Source organism: Helicoverpa zea, chromosome 27 (assembly GCF_022581195.2).
Source record: "Helicoverpa zea isolate HzStark_Cry1AcR chromosome 27, ilHelZeax1.1, whole genome shotgun sequence".
In the NCBI taxonomy this organism is placed as follows: Eukaryota; Metazoa; Arthropoda; class Insecta; order Lepidoptera; family Noctuidae; genus Helicoverpa; species Helicoverpa zea.
This window is the reverse complement of record NC_061478.1, coordinates 2314934-2342198: the sequence shown is the minus strand read 5'-3', so window position 1 is coordinate 2342198 and position 27265 is coordinate 2314934. Positions and strand designations below refer to the sequence as shown.

Genomic DNA, 27265 nt, shown 5'->3' with positions numbered 1-27265 from the left:
GTTGTCATATCATACTAACATCCACTCCCTTTTATTCCTGTCATTTCTTTGTTCTCACTCTTCATCTGTCTACATTCATACTTCACACATTTTTACACAATAATTAAAGTATTCATGTTATTTCAATCTCAAATACAAATAAATTGCAAATCTGTTGAAACTAATCCTTACTAAGTACAAATAGTTAATATAGCTACACTAATAGCAAAATTAATTTATCTCTCTGTCTATCTGTCATGCTATCCAGACAAAACACCTACAGAAATACCATAGAATTTATGCTAGAGACATAGGTAAAGTAAAAAGGACGGCCACAGTAATAATTATTTAGGTATGTAGAGTAAGAATATATCTAAAGAAGCAGGTAAAACTATCGCACTAACAGATTAGAAAAGTAGAAGTATTGATATATGACGTATTACTTTTTCACGCAAAAAACTACAGAACGGGGTATTGTTCAATTAAACTAATCAGTAATTTATGTTAAACGTCAGAACAACATAAAGGCTACTTTTTGTCTGAATCTAGACACTACGTACTTCTCGGGTTGCGGGTGAACGTGGGGTTGAAGCTGGTACATAACAAATACTCCTACCTAACCCTTTACGAGCGTTATATTAAAATATGCAACGAAGTATAAAGTATAATTATTCCAAAACCGGTTTATATAATCTAATCTAAACGAATCTATTGAAACTAATTACGTTCCACACATATTCTGACAGATATAATGTATATTAATGTGGATAAATTATAACTTGTCTGTTATAAATTACAAGCAAGGAGTTGGTGATTAAGGCATCGTTCAGACCAAACGTATTGTCGGCCGCTGACTGTGAGCGCGCGTTACGCAGTTTATTGCTTTTCCGTATATATTGAAATTGTCGTTCACACCGAACCGACTATACGCTATTACGTCGTCTGTTGTCGCTGACTCTCAGTGGCCGATTATTTTACTACGCGACTATGCAAGGCGGACGCGGATTGGCTACGCGGACGCAGTTGCCGAATAGCGCCGCTCCGCCGCGCCCGCACCGCCGCGCGCCTCGGCCGCAATACACTCGAGAAACAAACTTCAATGAGGACAGACGTGACACGTGACACCTCGCGATGTTCGACACCGAAAAGTTTATTGCAGAAGTACATTCTAGAAAATGTATTTGGAATGCGAATTCAGAAGAATTTAGTGATAGAAACTTACAAAGATGCGCTTGGGAAGACATAGCATCTGTTATGTATGAAGATTGGGGGGTTCAAATACTGAGCTCTTTTATGTGTAGAATAGTCAGCCGCTCAGCGTACGCATCTAGTGTGAACCTACACGAGCCTATTCTTTTGTTCACACATGTAGCGCATCGTACGCGATAGCTTATTGTCGGCTTGGTGAGTACGGGTACTGCAGATTGAGTCGACGTTCACACTGGGGCAGACAGTGAGTATACTCACAGTCAGCGGCGGACAATACGTTTGGTGTGAACAATCCCTAAGTATAACAGCTGCACGGGTAGATAGATCATAGGGTTAATAGTGGATGGGTGACCATCTTGTCATGACTATTCCTCTGCGTAGGGGAAGGCTCATTAAATTGGTGGTCTTGGCTGTGTTTTGAACATATTTGGAAGCCGTTAGAAAATCTGATTACCAAGTCTTAATAAAGGGTATCGTGTTAACTGGGTCGAGGAGTTCAGACAGGCTATTGCTCTTCATGGCACATTGGTACTCAGCTGCATTCTGTTAGACTGTAAGCCGACCCCGACATAGATGGCAAAATACTAAGTAAAAGATCTTAAACAGAGGCTCGACATAAGTAATCTTTGGCCTAAGGCCTGACTGCACCATTCCCCAACAGGGATCTTTAGGGCAGAACGAAGCCTACCGGGGCTGCGGGATTGATCTAGCTAGAGTTACCGCGGCAGTGGTACACAAAAGCAGGCCCGCCGTAAGCGGGCGTGCGAGGCGTGCACCGCACGCGGGCGGCACGTCCTAGGGGGCGGCAAATCGAGCGACTTATCACGTAATATTAAAAAAATACAATATCTTTTTACCAATAATTTGATTTGATTTTCGACAGCAATAGCGCTAAGAATATTACTTACACAGCCGGTTTCAGTTGTGCATCTGTTGAAAGATCAACCATTAGCGTAGCGTGGGGGGGGAGGGCTGGGGAGGCAAATTCCCAGGGCGGCACTATTTAGGGGGCGGAAAATTAAACCATACGGCAAAATTAAGCCACAATTACGTAATAAAAATATTTTTACTAAAAATAGATGAGTAGATTAGCAATAACATTTCAGAAAAAGCCGCCCTCGCTTTGGTCGTCTCCTATCAATTTTGACGGGTTCACCCTTTGCATCCCCAAAAAAATTCGCGCTCGCTGCGCTCGCGGCTCCATGTTAGATCACAATTTAACTTTGTTTAATTGTTGAGGCATTCATTTTCAGTTCCGAAAAGTCATTTTTCGCGCACGTTCGTTATAGCTTTTTGAACACTTTGGCTTTTCATGATATGTTTACTTCATGAAAAATCTAAGGAAAAAATCGCGCTCGCTTCGCTCGCGGCTTCATACCTACACATTTACACTCCGTTTCTGTACGTATCTTACTTTTTGACTTTGCTTTGTTAATTTACAGTGGTTTTTATTTGTTTTGTGCCCTTAGACTAAAAAATTTTCGCGCTCGCTTCGCTCGCGCTTCCTTACATATGCAATGTGTCTTCTGCGTTGACTTTTTCAACGTGGAACCGTAAATAAATAACATATTTTACTGAATTTCAACATTGTTATAGATATTTAAGTTACCCACAATCTATTCTAAGCACTTTGATATACATATGTTGGTACCTGCCTATTAATCACAATCTTTCAATACATAGGGGCTACTTGGGTAATGATTGCACTGCATTGATGCCCTAAGCAATTGCTTAGTTTGCGCTTATGGGCTGACCCAGGACTTCTTAGGTTACTCTAAGTCTTAGAGCATTTCAAGTAAATAAAAAGTTACGTGTAATGTATGTTATGTATTGCAATATATTTATATATCCAAAAGTAGGTGGGTTTTCTGCAATCAAAGCGGTGCATGCACTTATATATACATATTTTTTTCTGTTCATCATCAGCCTATCGCAGTCCACTGCTGGACATAGGCCTCTCCAAGTGCACGCCACTGAGATCGATTTCCAGCTTCTCGCATCCAGCTCCTGCCAGCCGTTTTGCGCAAGTCATCACTCCACCGTGCCTGAGGACGTCCTACACTACGTTTGCCGAGGCGTGGTCTCCACTCTAGAACTCGTTTACCCCAACGGTTATCGGTTCTTCGGCTAATATGGCCAGCCCACTGCCACTTCAGCTTGCTGATTCGGTGGGCTATGTCGGCATCAACATCAATGGCGAACACATCTCTCACTTGCGATTTGCTGACGATATCGTCATCATGGCGGAAACGCTGCAGGACCTACAACAGATGCTGAACGACCTGGCTGAATCTTCTCTACGCATCGGCCTACGGATGAACTTGGACAAAACCAAGGTCATGTTCAATGAACATGTTCTACCGGAACCGATTGCGATACACGGCGCCGTTCTCGAAGTTGTTCGGAAATATGTATACCTCGGGCAGACATTGCAGTTAGGTAGAAACAACTTTGAGGACGAGGTGAATAGGAGAATTCAGTTGGGTTGGGCTGCATTTGGGACGCTACGTCGAGTCCTAACATCGTCGATCCCACAGTGCCTAAAGACAAAAGTCTTCAATCAGTGCGTCCTACCTGTCATTTTTTTCTGTTGGACAAGTAAAATGGATATGAATGGGCGGGGGGGTCCGGATCCGCTGGACCCTCCCCCCCCCTTATATATTTTTTGAAAAAACCCAGTATAATATGTAGTCGTAGGGCGGCATAATCAGTTTTGCACGCGGGCGAGGAAACAGCTAGCGGCGGGCCTGCACAAAAGGCCTACCGCATTCAACTCCTGCCAATCTTTTGCCAGACATTTCAACGTAGCAACCAAAAAAATATAATTCCACTACACAGAAGCAATAAAACCACTTAATCCCCATAAAAACGACTTCCTGAACTTTAAATATATCGTTCAAAATACCAGAGCGACGAACAAAGGAATTCTGGATAGCTCGCCAAGCCCTGATGGCGTTGACAGGGCATTATGACCTTTAATGGAAGGTAATAAGAGTTAATAACGCCTGTAGGTGTAGGGCGAACTGGTTACTTGATATCTAGACTGCCTTGGTGAGGGCGTAGCCTTTTGTCGGTCGTAATATAGGGGTGGGAAGGTTGGCGAGCTTGTTGGGTGACAAGCTTGATGTTACGAAGAATTTTTACTTTACTCTTTCCGCTTTAAATGTACATTAAGATGTATAGCTAAGGCAAGGTGAGGCCATAAATATGTGGTAATTTAGAAGTATGATGATGTTTATATAATGTTCTACGTAGCTTCTTAATTGCTAGGCCGATTTTCTGATGACAATCTGTTTACTATCCTAAGTATAACATGAGCAATTAAAACCAGTATGGTGAATGAGAAGTTGTTTCCTGTGAAATGTGCCACTCTACACGGCAAATAGGGGGGCATAATGTTATTGTTTTACGAATACACTTTGAGCTCAAAAATAAGGTATAATTATATCTTCAATGAGCAAATGTGAACATGTATTTATACGTATAAATTCAGTTTATCGTATGCAGTGCAATTTAATCGCACCAATCTCAAAAACCGAGTTAACCTGACACTAGACACACTTAAAAAATCTTACATTATTGTTATAAATGTATTTTCGATGATATAATTTTAGAAACTGTTTCTCATCCGATATTTTGACTGTGGAACATAAGGAAATCTAATAAAAATTGAATTTGTATTGAGTACATCCAAGACCCAACACAAGTTGGCAAGCTCGCCGATATACCCGGCCGTATGTCCCGTCATATCATTTGGACGAAATAATTTATGAATGTAGATCACCTTGACGACCGTGCAGAATGAATAAACAAGACCTCATTACGCATACATAATTAGCATATTGTATATATTTGCACTTCCTCTGTAAATATACTGCAGCTGGTATAAATTGGCTTGCAGCTGACGCTTGGAAGTTTACTTCTGGCAAAAAACTGCAGTGCACATTTAAGCTATTTTGTCTCTACCGCAGAAAATATTGACAGATTTGTTCATTTTCAAAGGTTTATAAAACCATCCACGTATAATTAAGCTCAAGTACACAATACAACATAAAAGAATACAAGGCCTATGTTCAGCAGTGGACGTCCTATGGCTGAGATGATGATGATGATGAGGACACAATACAACTATGACTTAGCATTACACAGTCATAGTCACAGATGGAGAAATTACCCTTGCCAATTTTAAGATCCGATTAAGAGTTTTCTCTGAACGTTACTAGGAGTAAAAAGGTAGAAAGTCTGACAACCAGTGCTACCAGTGGATATCAGGTTATCCGGGTAACTGGGTTGAGGAGGTCAGATAAGAAGTCGCTCTATGTGACACACTAGTAGGTACTCAGCTGCATCAGTTCCTAGAAGCCGACTCCAGTATAGTTGAGACAAGCCAAGACAGTTGAATATATCAGTGTGATATTTTTATTGTTTTTAATGACGAATGAAGGGTACCTCTAGCTATTTTCAAAATAAGGGCGTGATATAGGCAATAAGCATTACAATATGATAAGTAATTTACATGTACAGTCATGTCCTAATAATTCAATGATAACATAGATAGCTGACCGACACCTTTAAATCAAAATTGAGTTGCTAAACTGTAATTCTGATAATTCATGTTACGGTTAAAGTTAGGGTTTATAGTTAACAGTTTTTACGAGAAGGAAATTGAAGTGTATGTTATGTCATTTATCTTTCTGACTTATTATGCAAAAAAACTTTATCTGTAAGACGCATAGTTACAGCCTTTTTTATCGTCCCACTGTTGGGCACAGGCCTCCTCTCACACGGAGAAGGATTGAGCATTAATCACCACGCTTGCTCAATGCGGGTTGGTGATTTCAAACTATATAGTCCAGGTTTCCTCAAGATGTTTTCCTTCACCTTTTTATCAGCCATTGGTGTCTAAGATATACTGAGAAAGTACATACAAACTTAGAAAAGTTGCATAGGTACTTGCCTGACCTGGATTCGAACCCGCGCCCTCATACTCGAGAGGTTGGTTCTTTGCCCACTAGGCCACCACGACTTTTAACTTTACTTGTAAGACGCATATTTTATGATTTTTATGAATAAAAGTAAAAATAAAAAAAATTGGTTCTATTTGTTACGGTGATAATTATGGCTTGTTTTATCCATAACATTTTTAGGGCCGGTTTTTCAACCAACGATTCACTTTTATCTGAGGAATAAATATGGCAGTTTGAAATTTTTATACAAAAGCTGTCAAAACGACATAGATACACATTCATCAGATAAAGGTTTTCTGACGAGTGAAAATCGGCCCTTAGTGTACATAATAATTGTTACTTAGTTATTGTAATATTTTTCATACATCATACTTATATCAATAACCCATTATCAAAAAAATAATCAGTCTTTTTCCAAAACGCCTCATTTCCGTTCCAACTTGCACCGCAACATGTTAACGTAGGCGAACCAGTCGTAACAATATACAAGGCTGTAACCACGCCTAGACGAGATTCGCCTAGGCATTAGGCCTAGGTTGCCTAGGAGTTACCTATAGCTAGGTTTCTTAGGTAACTTGTGTAGGTTTGATTGAACCATATTGTCCTAGGTTTGTTTTGTTTGGTAAGAATATAGTTCTGTTCTGTTACAGCCTTTTTTTATCTTCCCACTGCTGGGCTGCGGCCTCCTCTCACACGGAGAAGGATTGAGCATTAATCACCACGCTTGCTCAATGCGGGTTGGTGATTTCAGACTTTATAGTCCAGGTTTCCTCAAGATGTTTTCCTTCACCTTTTTATCAGCCATTGGTGTCTGAGGTATACTTAGAAAAGAAAGTACAAACAAACTTAGAAAAGTTGCATTGGTACTTTACTTAAGAATATTGGTAAGGCATGAAACAACGCTTATATGCAGGCATAACTTGTATTAAGAAGAGTATTTGTGAATATTTATGGGGATAATAATAATTTTTATATACCAATGTGTTATAACTATAGTTTTTTTTAAATTATAATTCCATGAAATACCTACAGGGTCCACAATTGTACTTAGCTCTAAGCTATATTGTAACACCTACCCTATACATTGTGGAATGCAAATAAATAATATGAATATGAAATAATATTGTACATAGAATATTACATTGAATCATTAATGCTTCTTCAAGCCAACAACCAAGTTTCCGGCAACACATTGTTTGTCTGTTACAAACATATGTTGCTGGGGAGTTTGTTGCGCCACTTCTTCTTCCCAGCAATAACACATAGGAAGTGGTGAAGAGTGGGCGTGTTTTACGTTTAAAAAGTGCTAATTTTCAGCCAAGTTTACTTAAATGATTTTGATTTTGGAGTTAACTTTACCAACGACCGTACAGCTAAAATCTAGTCACCTATTTCTACCGTTTCATATAATTTAGTTTATATTAAATGCCATAGAATTTATGCGTCAATTAACTAAAGGGTTCAGATAACGCCGACTGATTTATTCTCGTAATAAGATACATTAAATTGAAGTTTAGGAATTTGCGCCAATCAGACATTATCAGGGCGTAACGTATAAAGGCGTATACAGACTTTACCAGGCATGAGTCGCGAACGTTGATCACTCTCAATGAATCTTTTTGGTTTAAGTAGCAGTTTTACTTATGACATAACTTTAACAGCCTTACTTATAAACGTGACTTAAATAATAAATAATACTTAAGGGCTGTTTAAGAAAATTCTTACTTATAAACGTTGCTTAAGCATGTCTTAACTAACATTTAATCACTACTTAAGACTTTAAGTAGTGATTAGTTAAAATGTTGCTTAGAAGGTGATTACAGATTTTTATGAGTAAGGTTGTAAGAGCTTACCTATTTTTTGTGCTTAGATTTAAACCACAATAAAAAGACTTAGAGTTGTTAATTTAGTAACATTTCAATAATAATTTGAAGAATCAATGGTAAAAAGTATGAATATCAAAATTTATGTAGCATTATTTTGTAACGAATTAAAAAAGCCATGAAATGTACACATTCTTTACTTACCACGTCAAGTTGAAGATCTATGTTGCACCTAACTCTGCACCTTTGTTGCACATACATATGTTAGCACCTCATTTGCACCTCTTCATCTATGTAAGTAGCACCTATATCAGCACCTATGTCGACACCTTTGTTATATCTACTTTTGCACTTGTAGAGCACCTCTGAATCTATGTAGCACCTAACTCGGCATCTGGTTCTGGACCTATGCAGCACTTATTTCTGCACCTGAGCACCTCTGCATCTATGTTGCACCTATTACTGCACCTATGCAGCATCTATATCAGCACTTCTGCATTTATGTAGCACCTTTCTCTTCACCTTAGTTTCACCTTTGCACCTCTGCATCTATGTTGCACCTACATCAGCACCTGTGTAGCACCTACCTTTAGCCTCAAGATGACCTTTCAACTGTTCCGCCTTCGCCTGTAACTTAGTCTGCATGTTTTCAGCACCCTCCTTCATTTTAGCCAGTATACCTGTAGAAAAATAGTATGGTCAAAAAATGAAATTTTTAGAGGAATAAAACTATAATAAATATGGCGTATAATTCAGAACAGTAGTAGACTTCCTAACAATATTATAAATACGAAAGTTTTTATGGGTCTTGCACGCTAAAACTACAAGATGGATTTTAATGAAACTTGGCAGTACTATAGACAAATATTTGTATGTCTCTAACCGACCACGGGACTATAGAGTCCCGGATTTTTGGAAGGCGAACGTGGGGCCGAAGCCAACACGCTGAAGTCCTTTTGAGACAACTTTAATGAAATGGTGACACAAAACCGACGATTATCCCTGTATACACTATAGAAATGTACCCAAGGACAATCCCCGGTTCTGTGCTAAACTATTACTAACTATGGATGAAAACTACTTGGGCTATTGTGATGGGATGCTAGTGGACTAGGAATGGGGAAACTACGGGATCTATGGCACCTGCCGATAACAATGCAATAAATACACGTAAAAATGGCAGGTGGAGACTCGCCACCTCACTTACTGGGCCCCCGGGAATCAGTCGCTAAATCGCAACAAGGGGGCAACAGGTACATGAGGGGCTGAAGGGTGAGGATACCTCGGCGGACTTTAAACGCAGATCACGCGCTCCCTGTGGGTCCAGCATCACCGGCCCACTCGCCACTTACCACGAGGCACCTACCCTCCGAGCGGGCTGCTAACCCTACTCTAGCGACTCCACTCTGACCGGCCGGTGAAGGCAAGCCAAGAGGCGTGAGACCTATCCCCCGTCATGCTTCACTCCGCTATAGACAAATATTATTTCAATTCGGTCCGGTTGTTACGGAGATATGCACGTTCAAACAAATTCTTCGTCATTATAATATTTGCAAAGATAAGTGAGTTTCATTGACTACCATTTTTTTATACCTGTATTCATAACTTATTTAATGTATACCCACCATGTTTATCTTTTTCCTTTAATATCCTTTCCATGTCTCCAGCCTTATCTTTGACACGGCCAAAGAAATCTATCCGTTTGTAAGCATGGGTGACAAATATTTTGTATTAAAATGTTGTAACGTTGATACTTTGATGATGACAATGATGAAGAAATATTTTTAACAAATCCCCACAACACTTTTTGATATCGACCACTAAACCTAATTACATAAAGTTATTATTTGTATATATAATACTAAAAAAACATAAATACCCAAAACTCAAGGAAAGATCCCGTACTAAAATGACCCTTAACCCTCAGAACATAAAGTTACTTACTATACAAATCATTACCTAGCTCTACATAATATCCCATACCAAAATCACTCTTAACACCCAGAAAATAAAGCTGCCATTTGAATATTCGAAAGAAGTATGCTATCCCACACAAAAATGACCCTTACCACCTAGTAAATAAAGTAGATATTTGCATATAATCACCTGATATTCGTTTGGTGGCGTCAGGGCTGGCCGACTGCGTCAAAGCTGCTACCTTCATGTACTCGCTCGTTATTAAACCGGCAGCCTATGAAAAATATATTGGATATTACCAAAATGTGTGTATGATAATATAGAAAAGCCGTGTTAGTTACACTTCTTATAACTCAGGAATGGCTGAACCGTTTAAGACGAAAATTAGAGGGTAGGTGGTAAAGACAGGTTGGGATAGTTTTTGTCACCATCCGGCTACGGGAGGCAGTTATCCAGAGACGCGGCTAAACGCCCGCGCCAGGCGGAAGCTAGTAGTCGTCAATAAAAAATACTATAATAAGCTCGGGACTATTTAACAGCCTCACGGATTCATCGAAAATAAGGTTAAGCAACGCTTGGTATGTTCGGCCCGTGAATGTGATCATCTTATCCTGACGAGTTCCTCCGTGTTTTGGAAGGCATGCTAAATTGGTGTGTCCCGGCTGTCATTTATTCGTCTTTGGCAGTCAGAAACGAGAAAGTTTGACAGTGTCTTGGTTTTCTCTCGGGAAACTGTGTTGAAGAGGTCATATAGGCAGTCGCGTCATGTGGAAGATTGGAAGCCGACCCCAACATAGTTGAGAAAAGGCTAGGTAGATGATGATGAAAACATATTTACCTCCAAACTAGCAGGACTCATAGCGGAATACTCCTCACTGAGGAGTTCCACGATCAGACCCTCGATGTCGAAGAATAAGATGTGGCTCTCCGGATCTACGAGATAAAAGATAAAGTTAACAATTATTTCTATATCAACTTATAGAGAGAAGTATAAAGTCTTTCAGTCCCGGTTTTATTGGTTACTGATAAATATCAGTTATGTATGTTCGTCCACCACCGAGGTGGACAGACGACCTTATAAAGGTCGCCGGAAGACGCTGGATGCAGGTCGCTTCCAACAGGTATCTGTGGAGATCAAAGGGGGAGGCCTATGTTCAGCAGTGGACGTCCTATGGCTGAGATGATGATGATGATGATGATGTTCGTATGCTGCTTATAATTTCTGTCAGATATTGTTATCGGAGACATGTGAAAATATACGTTCTAGTTTATCTGTTAGCTAAGTTCCAGATAAGCTATCAGAGACTTTATCAGTAACCGGTGACATTAGCCATTAGACTTCTAAAAACACTGAAAATCTACTTTCCCTGTTTGTCAAAACCTCATGAAAGTCTGTTCAGCAGGTTCGAGTCCCTCCTGGGCCCCGGCAGGCTCGGCTAGGGACCCGCGTTGTGTTGCACCCTGAGGGAACTCACCAGCAGGGTTGCTCCGGAAGCCCTGGACGGTGAGCTGGGCCCTCCTGGCACGGGCAGGCTCGGCTAGGGACCCGCGTTGTGTTGCACCCTGAGGGAACTCACCAGCAGGGTTGCTCCGGAAGCCCTGGACGGTGAGCTGGGCCCTCCTGGCACGGGCAGGCTCGGCTAGGGGCCCAGCATTGCCGGCTGGGCCGCTGTGTTGTAAGGCTGCGAGGCCCCGTTGTGTGGCTGCTCGCATGGCTGTTAGGTTGCGGTGGCGGAGACCTCTGTTATGATAAAATTATATTGTTAAAAGAAAAGTAAGTAGTAAATAAATATTTTCAAGAATAATTATCTACGCTACAGAAATACTGCTTACTAAGACACATGCCACTTGCATCATGATTGTATTGAAAAATATCCAGTATCAAGAACAAAAAAACACCCTATCAATATCATAAAAGGGAAACTTTTCATGTGACTATGTATGTCACTCTTTCACTCATAACCACTCATACTCATTGATATTATTTACTCATATTTCCAATTATTGCCATACCTATGTCATGTTATGTGTACATCTTTTGTTGTACATCCTTTTTTAACATAAATAAATAAATAACCTACTGAATAGAATGTGATAAAACTTGACAGCAATATAGCTTATATACTAAATATCATATAGGCTACTTTAACCACGTGTGGGAAGTAATTCTCCCAGTAACACGGGTAAAATAGCTCATATTACCTAAAGAAGTGCACAGCAGGATTGGCGAGGCCGTCACTGGAGCCCCCCGCCAGTGAGCCGCCGCCGAGGTCATCAGCTAGAGCCTCATCACACGCTGATAGCACCTCCTCGGCTATCATACCTGATGACAACAAACATGGAAGATTATTGATAACTGATCAGGAAAGTCGTGGTGGCTTAGGGTCCGTTCAAACAGACCGGCTCGGAGAGCGTCGGCGCGCATTTTTCTTTTCACACTGCGCGAGCATTAAAGAGCATGCAATCGGATCCAAACGTCAAGAAAAATTACGCGATAGGAGCCGGTCGGATCCTCTTATTATTTCACACCGAGCGCCTTCGAGCATTCTTAATGTCAAAAGCAGTGCACATCCAAAAATAAACCTTACTACAAATACTAGTACTCGATTTTCAACGTGTTAAGAATTTGCTCTTCTCTCCGAGCCGGTCTGTCTGAACGGACCCTTAGTGGGTAAAAAACCAACCTCTCAAGTATGAGGACATGGGTTCGATTCCAGGCCAGACAAGTACCAATGCCTAAGTTTGTATGTACTTTCTAAGTATGTCTTAGACAACAATGACTGTGTTTCGGAGGGCACGTTAAACTGCAGGTACCGGCTGTCATTGAACATCCTTGGCAGTCGTTACGGGTAGTCAGAAGTCAGTAAGTCTGACGCCAGTTGTCAGGTTGCCCGGATAACTGGGTTGAGGAGGTCAGATAGGGCAGTCGCTCCTTGTAAAGCACTGGTACTCAGCTACATCCGATTAGACAAGGAGCCGACCCCAACATAGTTGGGAGAAGGCTCCGGGGATAGAAAAGACCATAATAGTTTTTATTCATTACAGACCAAAGAGAACTGATGGGAGTCGGCGCTCGTGACTCAAGTTTATTTATTTATTTATTTATTGACACACCAACGACTTATTCACTAACACATTACATTAGGTATTAAGTTATATCGAATGGCGTTGCGGTGAATTCTTCACTTATAGGCGTGCACAGCACTTCTATAATCATTAATGAGGAAAAAATAAAAAATGGAATTACATGATGAAAAAAAAATTAAAACAATAACAGATACAGTAGGACATTACATTAATAGCAACAATTAAAATTTAGAGGATAAGATTGAAATTGGTAACAAAAAATATACATTATAAATTAGAAAAAAAAAAATAATAATAATAATAAGCCCCGCAGGGCATCTGAGGCGGATGACGGGGAGTAGCGACCCCGCGGGGCTATATATCCGAGTGCTCCAGGGAGAGTATACTGTCCCCCATCTCCGGCCTGCCGGAGTGAAGCATGATGGGGGATAGGTCTCCCGCCTCTTGGCTTGCCTTCATCGGCCGGTCAGAGTGGAGTCGCTAGAGCAGGGTTAACAGCCCACTCGGAGGGTAGGTGCCTCGTGGTAAGTGGCGAGTGGGCCGGTGATGCTGGACCCACAGGGAGCGCGTGATCTGCGTTTAAAGTCCGCCGAGGTATCCTCACCCTTCAGCCGCTCATGTACCTGTTGCCCCCTTGTTGCGATTTAGCGACTGATTCCCGGGGGCCCAGTAAGTGAGTTGGCGAGTCTCCACCTGCCATTTTTACGTGTATTTATTACATTGTTATCGGCAGGTGCCATAGTTCCCGTAGTTTCCCCATTCCTAGTCCACTAGCATCCCATCACAATAGCCCAAGTAGTTTTCATCCATAGTTAGCAATAGTTTAGCACAGAACCGGGGATTGTCCTTGGGTACATTTCTATAGTGTATACAGGGATAATCGTCGGTTTTGTGTCACCATTTCATTAAAGTTGTCTCAAAAGGGCTTCAGCGTGTTGGCTTCGGCCCCACGTTCGCCTCCCAAAAATCCGGGACTCTATAGTCCCGAGGTCTGGTAGAGACATACAAGATAATAATAATCAGTTGTACAATATAAAATGCATTAAATAAGGTCACACAAATTACCCTTTTGTGAAAGAAATGAACAATTAAATCGATTAACAACTGAGGATGTTACGTATGAATTCATTCAGACTGTTTGAAAATATGTCTAAATTGTTAGTACGCGTGATTAGCTTGTTGTAGCTAGACAAAAACCGGTATAAGGGAGCTGAACGACCAAGATTAGTTCTTTTTTAGGCATTTTAAATGTTTCTGTTTTAAAATTGGATCGGATTGGATTGGATCTCCGAAAACAACTCCGGTACATTCACCAAATTGTGGAGGGTCTTATAAAGGAAAACTAAGTCTGAGCACCTTCTTCGTTGCTCCAAGGAGCTCATCCCAAAATGGCGGAGCCTTTGAGGATAATCAGCTTCATGATCACAAGTCTGTGATCTGAAGCGGAGGTATCTCGTAAACTTTTTTTGAATGCGTTCTATTCTGTCAATGTGGACACGATACGCGGGATTCCATACAGGAGATGCATATTCCAGTATACTCCTCACTAGAGAGTTATAGAGAACCTTGAGTGTGCCACATGAGCGGAATTCCTTGCAAGTTCTCTTTACAAACCCCGACATTTTATTTGCTTTGGAGACAATAGTGTCGAAGTGATATATAAAGGATAGTTTACTATCAAGTTGGACTCCCAAATCACGAATGGTATCGACTTTTTGAAGGATTTTGTCGTTTAAGTGATATGCTGAAGGATGTATCAACTTTTTCCGTGTGAAAGTAACATGATAACACTTCTTAACGTTAAGAGTCATCATGTTACTTTGACACCACTCGCGAATTGCGTCCAAGTCCTCCTGTAGCAAAGCAACGTCAGTACCTGATTCAATTTCCTTGTATAGTTTTAAATCATCCGCAAACATTAAGCATTTTGAGTTTTTAATGGAGTGTATGATGTCGTTCACAAAAACAAGGAAAAGAATAGGACCGAGATGCGATCCTTGTGGCACCCCAGATGTTGAGGGATAAAGTGGCGACTGATAAAGTGGCGACTGATGACCTTTTATAACAACTCTCTGTTGACGTTGTGAAAGACATGATTCGAACCAGTACAGCAAATGACCATGCACACCGTATTTTTCGAGTTTTTGAAGTAGAAGCACGTGATTTACTTTATCGAACGCACTACTAAAGTCCGTGTAAATTGCGTCCACTTGCACACCGTAGTCTACGGCTCTGCTGATATCATTAATGTATTGGACTAGGTTGGTGGCAGTGGATTTATTGTTACGGAAACCATGCTGTTGCGTAGCCAATTGAGTTTGAATGAGCGAAATTAATACAGGACAGACTAATGATTCGAACACTTTCGAGAAAATTGAAAGAAGTGATATAGGCCGATAGTTCCTAACATCATTAGGCTCCCCTTTTTTAAATATAGGAACTACGTGTGCGATTTTCCACTGCTCGGGGAACTTAGAAGACATAAGGGATCTATTAAAAATAAGTTTGAGCGGTAATGCTAAATGTTTGGCACACTGCCTTATGAAATTCGGTGGTATACCGTCCGGCCCTGGACCCTTGCAGATATTCAGTTTTTTTAAACTTTTGAGAACGTCTCGCTCTGTGAAATAATGGCTTCCTAGCGCAAGCTGAGGGTACTCTTTGGACATTGTTTGTGTCGCAGCTGTACCGGTTGGAGATGCAAAGGTGGCAGAAAAATGTGAGGCAAACAGTTTACTTACTTCTTCTCCAGAAGTTGCCATTTTCCCGTTCCAATACATCTCAGATGGGATGCCATTAGATTTGGCTCTCTTGGCCTTAACGAATGACCAAAATGCCTTCGGATTCAATCTGATATTATCTTCAGTGTTAGTGACATACGTTCTGTAGCAACTTTTGATCATGATTCTAGAACGTTCCTCCAATATACGGTACTCGTATTTGTCCCTGGGATTTTTGTATTTTTTAAAACGAAGTCTTAATTTTTCCTTTTCGTTGAGGAGTCTAATCAGACATTTCGAGAACCATACAGGAAAGGAGATGGCCAAAAAAACACCCAGAGTCGACAGGAACGTCATATGTATGATTGGATTCAGTATAATTTGTGGATTTTAAAAAGTATTTCAAATCATCTAAAAACCATGGGGTTCTCTTTTTATAACGTTTTTTCGATCAAGATTTTAGTTCACAAAAAAGTTAACTTTTACTGTTTGATGTTCGTTAGAAGTTGAATGCAGACTCGTGATTGGCCCGTTTTGCATTGCTAAGTCATTTGTTATATTTGACAATGTCACATGGCGCGATTTTCAAAGACAATTTCTCCAAAAACATTTCATAACCAGTTGTGAAGGTTGCATGTAACTGAAACCTCTCCAAGTAGGTAAGGTCGGTGCTTAATCGTCTCTGGAGTGGTTAAATACAAGACCTTTTAATCACCAGGCCAACTCTGAAACTATGGGGTTATTACTAGTGGCTTGTATAATGTTAGTTTACTTTGCTTTTTTATGTCCCTTGATGTTAATAATCTTTAAAATCAACATATATTCAACATAACCTATTTTTGCGATAATATGAAATAGCTCCTATACCCCATGGATTTCAGTCTGGATTTTTTGGCACCATCAAAGGTCTATCATAAAGAACCTATTGGTAACCATTTCATTGCTGTCGATTCTGGGTTTTTTTTCTATGAAAATTTGGCCATCTCCTTTGTTATTTTGTCTATTATGTTTAGGAACACATTCATCCACTATTCGATTCAATTGTTCGTAAAATACGTCTACCATTAGGTCCACATCTGCCAGACCCGAAAACAAACGTGCCCAATCGATGCTCCTCAACCTTTCATTTGTAAGTACATAATTGGCCTTCCAGAAGTTGTATTTGACAGAACACTTACTTTTTAGTATTGCAGGCGAAATATTTTTAATGGTGATATCGAGAGGAGGGTGATGAACATCGACCAGCGACATTGGATTCTTACATTCACTGACAGATCCACCCTGGAAGTTACATAAGATAAGGTCTAAAGGTCTATTGTAACAGTTCTTAACAGTGTTTATTTGCGTAATGCTGTTTGACGACATAAAATCAACCAGTGTGTAGCCTAATCTGTTCGCAAAGTTTCTAGCAATTGTACACGGTGAGTTGCAGAGTGTGTTATCCGTGCTCCAGTCGATGAAACCGAGGTTGAAGTCCCCAGCGATTATTACATCTCCTCGCGCTGATTCCATCACTGCCTCCACGTTGTTCAGGATCGAATCAAGAAGGCCAAGCTGCACAGGTGGTGGCAGATAGGCTGCACAGATGTATAGATCGCCAGTTCCACTGCGGGTTTTGAGCTTGACCCACAGATCTTCAGCATCTGATTCCCATTTTGCCACCCGTGATGAGTCTATCGCCTTAGAAACAGCGATCAGTACACCCCCTCCTTTTTTACTACCAAGAGGAGTAGAAGCTCTGTCTCTACGATAAATAATGTATCGGGAGTCAAATAATTCGCCATCATTCACGGTGTCATCAAGCCATGTCTCTGTTCCAATAATCACATCATAGTTATTAAGTAGTGCGGCTAGCTGGAGATTCTTTAATTTAGTCTTGAGACCTCTGAAGTTCTGATAATAGATGGTGAATTCTGACAGCAAGATCACGGGTTATGTGCGATTTTCGTCCCTTTATAGTAAAGAGACAGCTTCTAGGCTTTTTATTTGCTTAGCTTGTTGTCCGTCGTCCTTCCGTATCAAGATCTTGCCATCTCGAACCCATACATATTTATATCCTTTTTCTTTCGCGACTTTTCTGGCAGCCGCATGAATTTTTTTGTTTAGGGGTGACAGGTGTTCGGATACGAAGACAGGCTTAATTGAGTTGGCGTACCCAAGGTGTTGCGAGTTAAGTTTTTTGTCGGGGTGCGCTTTGTTGTAGTTCATCACTGAGGTTAGAATAGTATCCCTCAGGAGCATGCTGCGCAACTTGACGACTACAGCTCTAGGGTTACTGCTTTCTGGATCTAGTTTCCTTACTCGTACTACCGACAGGATGTCATCGTCTTTGATGGAACAAGAGATGACATTGCCAATTTGCTGAACAGTTTTAACAAGATTTTCTGCTTTGCTTTCTGGTATGCCATTGATTTCTAAGTTCTGTTGGCGTGCGTGCTGTTCAATCAAGTTCACTCTTGATGACAGTTCAGAGATAGTATGTCTGAGAGAATCGTTCTCCTTGTGAAGAATTTTATTGCCGTTTCTACAGGTTTCGAGTTCGGCTTTCATTCTATCGAACTCTTCACTCATGAAGTCGACTGACTGCTTAAGGTCATTGAACAGTGACTTGATATCACCTAGTTCAATAGTAATACTTTTTTTGATATTGGCTGATATTTCCAATGACAGGACACTCCGTATTTCTTGACGAATACAATCGATCAATTCAGTTTTTGGGCATTGAAATTCAGGTTCAGGTGAGCCATCCACCCGTGGACGTTTCTGTCTAACACATACATTTGATGATTCAGGTGCAGCAGCAGGTATGTTAGGTTCAGAGGATGCTTGAGTGATGTTACTCGCACTGGATTCTTTTGGCGGAGTACGCACTGTTCGAGGCATTCTATTCAGATTAAGTTGTGCGCTTTTCTCAATAACAAAGCGAGTAACAAACACACGTATTAAATTTGGGACAAAAAAAAATTATATTATTAGTTTAGTCGATTTTAGAATGTATGCTCTTCTCAAAAGCCTAGGGTCCAAAACATTAAGAACATTAAAATCCAGCGGTGATTTCCGAACGAATATATATGTGTCAGTGTATACGTGTTTTGATTGGTGGATTAACTCTTCGTGACTCAGCTGCTGTTTGTTTACTTTATTTGTTTGAAAAGTTTACTGGCTTTGAAAGTAAAATCACAGATTATATAATAGTTACTACGTAACAGATAAATCACTCCATACAAAAAAGTCCATACCTACTGTTATAAGCACCTACAAGTTCCCCAACTACCTACAAATTCCTAGCTGCGTTATAAAATGAACCTTAAGGCCGCACCGCGGATTTTTTGATTTTAGATAGCTCCGCCCACTACACTTCCGCGTCTATCGCGTCGCGCAAGCTATACTCTTCACTCAATGTGTAAAATTTGAATTTCGCGCCAATCGCACACGCCGAGGTCAGCGCGGGGTCAAGAGAACCGAACAGGGAAGATAGGGAGCCGCAACTTACCTAAGTTTTTTATTTTTTGATCGGATTTTTTTTTGTTGTACTTACAAAAATTATTTGTAATGAAAACTTTTTATGAAGAGTAATATGATAATTTGGACGCGTATGGTTGTGTGTATGTATGTGTGGTGTGTCGTGTATGTGTGTTTGTATATCCAGAACGGATGAATCGATATGTATTTAGGTTTTTTTGTTTGAAATGAAATTAATCGGGAGTGTTCCTAGCTTTATTTGGTGAATATCGGCCCAAGATGGCCGCCGCCACAAAATGGCGAATAACATATTTTTTTTACAATTCCTTCAGTATGGATATCAAATGAAAGGGCTTGATTAGTATGTAGAATCATGTATAATATTATTTAAAGTCCAAGATAGCCACCGCCAGAAAATGCTGAATTGCATTGTTTTTTTATAGCTCTCTCAATATGGGTATCAAATGAAAGCGTTTGACCAGTGTTAAATAATTTATACTAATGTTATAAAGAGGGAAGATTTGATTGTTTGTTTCTGTGGATTGTATAAGCTCTGAAACTGCTTAACTGATTTGATTTGCTTTCACAATTAGAGATTCACACTATCCCCAGTGAATGTAGGCCATATTTTATCCGGGCACAGGAAGAAGTTCCCCGGGAATGCGGCTAAAATCGCGTTAAACAGCTAGTAAAAATTAAGTGGTTAAGGAATAAAAGCGTCGCAGATCTTGTGTGTTATGTATGCTATAAATGTATGTAGTAAAGCTGTAAGGTATCAAAGAAGTAATGAAGCTAAGTAATTCATTTTTAAACATATTTATTAAAACTGAAATATAAATAATAATATAATGTAAAAAAAAAAGAATTTATAGTATAACACGGTCTCCATAGATTTTTTGTTCTCAGAGTGCTTATAGTAAGTTCAACTCAGTCTTGCGCGCGGTTATGTGTGGGTAACCCTTGTACATATACAGTGACTTTGTGTGCGTGACAAGAGGTACAGTCGGGTACAAATACAGTTATTTAGGGGTTACGGCTGTTTAAGGAAAAACAGTTATTTCGTAATTTAATGTTTATTTATCTGTGTAAATATCTATTGAAATTATTAAGTTAGTTTTTGATTTGTTTAATACCCAATAAAAATATTTATTTATTTATAATGATTCTGAATCGCTACTTGAAAAATCAAGTCCACACTTTTATTTATTGTCCTCGTACCCCGAGCTAGAAAATATGTAAGGAGTATTTAATTCATCTTAGATATTTCACCTCATTTATTTCTTAGATACTGTCAATGTCAATTTGAAAAAACTTATGAGAAAATAATGAAAAACTGTAAGATGTAATAATAAAAAGCTTTGGATGTTGTTTCATTTTTTGAAACGCTACCTGACTCCTTAAACATTTTCTTCGTGAACAACTAGACATTTTTGTAAACGACTGTACCCATAACAAAAAGCGATAAGAACACGTCATGCTCGGACGACGTCACTGTCACACGAGCGAAAGTTGTATATTTACAAGCCGACGCACACATAGGGCCGCGCGCAAATCTGAGTTATCGTCACAAATTATTATACCTACGGCCGGAGCGACAACATGCGCAGGTCCGACCTCGACGAGGGCTATCGCCGGACTGGCTCGTCTCCGTACATATTGTGTATCAATCGCTAGAGCACGGACATAAGGTTCAGAATTGCGTAGCGTCTATCATGATCGCTGCCGCTCAAAAAATCCAATATCTTAAAACTTTAATTAAAAATGTTTGGTAATAGTTATGGAAAAATGACTTTGACAGAACGTTAATATTGATGTTAAGAATATATTAGAGTAATTTTGAAACATAAAGATAGTGTAACTTCCTTGTAATTTCAAAAATAGTACTTTTTTAGACGTGTTTTCGGAATTAATTATGATCGAGTAAAATTATCAGTATCGTGTTTTCGTTCTGGCAGAATCTAGATAAAGATATCAATTTACCTATATCAAAATTTCAGATCCATTGGTAAGCGGGTAGTCCTATAATTTGGCATGGCAAACGGCTATCAAAATCACGGTGGCGTCTTAAAAGCTCGAACGCTTGATTGTTATTCCAATGCGATAGCGCACAGTTCAGTGACCGCAACCATGCCGTGGCCGTGCTTAGGGTTGCTTCTTACAATTTATTAATATTTAAGTAGGAATACAAAGTTACGCTTATTTTAAGATAGCCTTTTTTAAAACTGAGTTTTTAAATAAAAAGTAATATCAAGAATATTTTTCTTTAGTTAACTATTATATTGCCTACTAAAATGGAGTATGGGTACATATTACTAAATATTACCTAATACGTAAGCATAGGTAAGTGCTTAAGTAAAGCTTTCGTCAAAATCAAAGGCGGTTTCCAACTATTTTTCGAGCACAAGTGCCATACCCCATATGGTACAACTCCGTCGAGTGTTGATACATACCTAAAATTGGTTTCTGCGTAGCGACACGCGTAATGTTCCGAGCCGTCATTAAGTTGGACCAGAACTATACCTACTTACACTCGAGATGTGTTTTGAGCTACAAAACTCACAATACAGTTCATATAACTAAGTAGGTATCTAAAGTAAAATAAGTACCTAATGATCTCTGTTGTTAAAATCATAAAGTAGATAAGTATTAATTTATTAAAAAAAAAAAATAGAATTACTAGATAAGTTCATACATATAAAATGTTTCTAAATCTTACAATAGTCGCATATAAACCAACACAACTCAAAATAATCCATCAGTTTGTGCTTAAAAAACCTAATAAAAACCAACAGCATAATATGCCACGAAATAAAAATAATAATATTGGACGCGCGCGGCGCGTGTGACTATTGAAAGCCCTGAGCCGCGTGGGGCTACCGGTAACCCAGCGAGCGGTAGGCACACGAAGGAGAAAAGACTAGCGGAGATGCCCTAACGCAGGTAGGTCACGCGCCTTCAGGTAGGTCAAATACGTCACGACTACGTCACGGCAGGCGTGGCTGGACACCGCCCATATACCGTCCTTTACATCAAACTGACATCTTGTCATAGTTGTATTTTTACCACAATTTCAACAGATTTTATTTGTTACTCGATTAAAACGATGAAATGCGCTATCATTAATTGTAGAAATTGCTCAGGATCCAAACTCAAACATACCATAGGATAACATTTCACGTGTAAGTAATATTTTAGCTTTAAAACATATTTTTTGCTAGAGACATCTGTCGTCGAATAGCTGCATTTCTAGAACCTCTAAGTGAATTTGTATTATTTTCGTATCAATCTTGTATCAATGTATATTATTGGTACCAATTTTTGCCTTAAAAAGCAGCTTCATTTTTCCTTGCATCCTACAAGTTTTTTTATAGATTATTTACAAACCAAAACATCATGAAAATTGAATATTATAAAAACACCATCTTTCGGTAAGTAGTCGACTTACGTAAATTTGAAGTAAAATTGCGTTCATCAAGACAGAGAGACCCGTTACAAAATTAAGTGCTACCAAACATCGAAAATGCAATCACCCATTCTTAAAAAAGGTCTTATTTAAAAAAGCTGCAATTATCTTAAAATTAATCATAACTCTAACTATGTATATTTATTTATATTCATCACTAGCCGTTTTCCCGCGGTTTCACCCGCGTACCGTGGGAGCTACTGCCCGCACCGGGATAAAATATAGCCTATGTTACTTGCAGATAATATAGCTTTCTAATGGTGAAAGAATATTTAAAATCGGTCCAGTAGTTTTTGAGTTTATCCATTACAACCAAACAAACAAACAAAGTTTTCCTCTTTATAATATTAGAATAGATCAGCAATGTTTTACATAGGTATATCTCTCTTGCCGTACATACTTTTTGAATGTACCTTTACTCAGAGCAACATCCGACTCACATAAAGTCTGCTACTTATTTAGTGGATGCGCCGTTATGATACAGTTGTGAAAACTCTAATTTGATAAACACTGTCCCTATAATTTTAATTCCCATTTTTCTTGGTGAATTTCGTAATGTGGCAACATCGAAAATAACAACAGTCATCGCAGCACGGTTCTAGAACAAATAGAACGAATTTTCGTGCTTGTGATGCCATAGTGGCTAGTAGACGAACTAACACAATGCCATAAGTTGATACTTAAATTACACCATGGGGGTATTTTAGACCCGTGGTGAATAAAAATGATTTTTCATCGAGTCTCCGTTTAATGGTTCCTAGAAACCTATTTCATTTCTGGAGGAGTAAATAAATTGTTGTGGGGCAAGTTCTCTGCACAAAATAATACTTATATAACAATTAATTTTCTAACTTTTTTATCTCTCTCTTTTTCTTCGTTCATTTCAAATGAATGCTTCTTTAAACTTTCTAATTGAATTACTATTTTAAAAGAATTATTAATTTTGAGTGTTTACTTTACTTTTGAGTATGTCACTAGTGGTCGATGTTAGTTTAGGGTTAGATTTTAATCATCCTATTCCACGCTAGATGGATTTACAAAAAATGGGTGGCTTCCCATAAAAGGCGTATAAGGGTGGAGCACGGGTGGAGACAGTAACGTTCCTCGTCCCCCGCTCACCCGAATTTTGGCGCGCTGCTTTGTTAGGAGATTTTTCGTTAGGGCATCTCCGCTAGTCTTTTCTCCTCCGTGGGTAGGCATTTATCGCGCGCAAGTACGTCGAGTGACAGAGGCCTGGTAAAATGTGCATTACTCACAATACTTGCACTTTTACGCACACAACTGGGTAGTGACAATCTCTGTGAGCATAAGTTTATTCACTATGTCCGTAAATTACGATGAATTTGTCCAAACTCACAATTATTGTGTCACTGATCACTAAGTCTGTGGTCCATACAGTAAAAAACTTAAGTAACTTTGTCCACTGTTGTTTTAAAGTTTAGATAACACTTTCACAGATATGTATCACTTTCTGGGTTGTATTAGTACGCAAATAGTTGTCGAATTCGAATTGTAACTATTTTTTGTGAATAAATTTAACGGAGCTCAATGTTTGCATGACGGTAGCGCCATCCAAGTTATGTTTTCTTTGAAATTGTGGCTTTGTTGTTTTCTCTTTATATATCTACTTACCATGCAGCACTCTATCCACGTGCCCCGTCTCCATCTGCCACACGAACACCGTGCCGTCACTACACCCGACCACCATGAAGTCGTCTGCTGGTCTCCACTTGATGGCTACCACGGGGAAGAGGTGGCGAGAAGCCAGGGTTACACATTTGCGTTCTGTTAAACCTGGTGAGAGAATAAGAAATGATAAATTATGGAATCAGGCGGTACTTTGCTCAAATAAATGTCATTGGCCACTATTATATCATAGCCAAGCATGACAATTTTAGAAAAAACATTTAGTGTAATAACCCTAGTGGGAGAGAAAGGAAGTTTTCATTAGGTATCGGAATATAATCAAAATTCGTTACAAAGAAAGTTAATGAAATAAAACTTACTGAGTAACGTAACGCTGTGATCTGATGCCACTGAGCAGATACACTTCTGAATTCGAGGCTGCAACAATAAAACAAACAGATAATATAAATTAAAGAATGATCGTCAGTTTTATATGGATTTTTGGTGTCACCCCAACAATGTTGAAATAAGTGTCAGGGGAGAGATTTTAATGCCTAGTTAGCGTTTAAATTCTGTATGTTAGAAGACGAGTATCATCCGGGTTTGTTTTTATCTTCATTCTCTAGTGGCTTAGGTAGTTTTCCCAGAAAAAAATCTACATCGATTCTTTCATAAGTAGTTGCTCATATTAATATTGCAAGACATTGTCATCATCATTTAGGCTAGGCAGCTGTTAAATTTTAATTTATACTCACACTACAATTATGAGGCGGTACGATCAACTGTGTGATCTCTCCCGCGTGCACGCAGAATCTATGTAACAGCGCCCCGCTGAATAGATCCCATAGACACACTGCGAAGTCTATGCCGCCTGATACCAGGTGGGATTTGTCGTATCTGTGGGAGAAATTATGATTTTTATGGTAACTAATATATTGAAGGCGAAAGTAATTTTGTCTACTCGGCTTCATACAAAAATTAATGAACCGATGTTTAGAAGGAATTGGGTACACAAATAGTCTGAGAAAAGGCATAAGTAGGTAATTTAAACGACTCTTCTCTCAACCGACAAAAGTGATGCGACAGTAACTATTGGGATGAGAAATCACCTAATGACCAAAGTATCAAACTTTTACCGACTAAAACCCGTGTTTGTAAGAACTAAATATCTTCAACCTTTGTAAAAGGTAAAATAAAATAATACTAGGTCCTTTACGTCATAGTTAAGTTCAAAGTAATATCTTTAAAGGTAAATACTGAAGCAATACTCCGAAGTAAAATTTTAGGGCCTCGTATTACATTTACCTTAATTTTCGCTTTACTTTCAAGCTACCGGTACTTATTTAAATTTTAAAGAAGTTCTTGTAGTCGATTTTAAGCCTTATTATTCTACGAATAGGGATCAAAACCAATATTGTTATGACATACCTTTGGTGCACATGATGTGGGTACAGCAAGCAGTTGACTCGCCCAATGTGACCGAGCAACAACTGGTGGGGAGGCCAGTCTAAAACAAACCATTTTAAATTCAAATTATTTTATGTACAACGTTAAGATATACCGAAATACCAAGCCAGGAAAGTAAGATTTACATACGTTAAAAAAACACTGTATTTGTATCTCGAAAAAAAGAACTCTTCTCATAAGGAAAAGATACAGAATGAGCTGCTCAAAGGCATGTAATACCTGGGAATCAAACATCAGTGAGACGAGAGGGGTCTCCCTCTGCGGGTGCAGCGTGGAGTATCAGAGTCTTACTGACTAAACCCCACCATGTTCCTACTGAAGACCTTTGTGTACCAGGGCCGCGGTCACTCGCCCGAGCAATCTCACAGGTCCGCTTAAGTGCCAACTGCCATGCAATTTGGATAATATATTTACTTATGTACTTATTTTCTTCTAAGCAAAATAACTCACCATCAAGCTGCTGATGATTTCCGTGCAATAGTTGCAGCTGCACCGTATGTGTCGCGTTCACTATGACAATAGACCCGTCTTCTCTGCCCACCACCAGACGATTAGCAGCCAGAAGGTATATGGAGGCTGTTAGTTTTATTTCTGAAAATCAAATATACAAAATACATTTCATCCATCCTCTGAGCCTTTTTTCCCAACTATGTTGGGGTCGGCTTCCAGTCTAACCGCATGCAGCTGAGTACCAGCGCTTTACAAGGAGCGACTACCCTATCTGACCCCCCTTGGATAGACTGGTGTCTGTAAATCAAATATACAAAATATATATAAAAATGAATTGCTGTTCGTTAGTCTGACTAAAACTCGAGAACGGCTGGGCCGATTTGGCTTTTTTTAATTTTAAAATGTTTGTAGAGGTCCAGGGAAGGTTTAAACGATACGAAGTTCGCGGGTTCAGCTAGTACAATATATATTTATACAAGTTTATAGTTTTACTAGCGGTCGCCCGCGAATTCGTCCGCGTACAACTTGTTTTCATCGTAAGTGGGCTCTCTCTCACTATCTCACTTGTAAACAGAACTTCCATGCACACGACATCCATACTTGTGACGTATGTATTTAATTATACTGTAATGTGTGTTCCTTATGTACACTCTATGAAATCCCCTATGTACTTCACTATGTATTTCCTTATGTACACTCTATGTACTCCCCTATATATTTCCTTATGTACTCCACTATGTATTTCCTTATGTACACTCTATGTACTCCACTATATATTTCCTTATGTACACTCTACGTACTCCCTGTTTTTCCTTATGTACACTCTATGTACTCCCCTATGTATTTCCTTATGTACACTCTATGTACTCCCCTATGTATTTCCTTATGTACACTCTATGTACTTCCCTATATATTTCCTTATGTACACTCTATGTACTCCACTATGTATTTCCTTATGTACACTCTATGTACTTCCCTATATATTTCCTTATGTACACTCTATGTACTCCACTATGTATTTCCTTATGTACACTCTACGTACTCCCTGTTTTTCCTTATGTACACTCTATGTACTTCCCTATGTATTTCCTTATG

The 27265-nt window shown here is 39.4% G+C and overlaps 1 protein-coding gene across 8 annotated transcripts in view; it reads right to left on the bottom strand.

The window, feature by feature from the left end:
* Positions 1 to 27265, bottom strand: part of LOC124643497 (WD repeat-containing protein 7) — a 130718-nt gene that overhangs the window by 89336 nt on the left and 14117 nt on the right. For 7 of the 8 annotated variants that reach the window (XM_047182494.1, XM_047182492.1, XM_047182490.1 and 4 more), the window contains 10 exons: positions 26171 to 26311; positions 25682 to 25760; positions 25009 to 25150; positions 24634 to 24691; positions 24260 to 24421; positions 12098 to 12218; positions 11473 to 11636; positions 10734 to 10828; positions 10085 to 10169; positions 8566 to 8658 (listed from right to left, as the gene is read on the bottom strand). In XM_047182494.1, coding sequence (XP_047038450.1) covers positions 8566 to 8658; positions 10085 to 10169; positions 10734 to 10828; positions 11473 to 11636; positions 12098 to 12218; positions 24260 to 24421; positions 24634 to 24691; positions 25009 to 25150; positions 25682 to 25760; positions 26171 to 26311 — 1140 coding nt within the window. The remainder of the gene's footprint in view (positions 1 to 8565; positions 8659 to 10084; positions 10170 to 10733; positions 10829 to 11472; positions 11637 to 12097; positions 12219 to 24259; positions 24422 to 24633; positions 24692 to 25008; positions 25151 to 25681; positions 25761 to 26170; positions 26312 to 27265) is intronic. The other variant, XM_047182496.1, reaches the window with a different exon arrangement.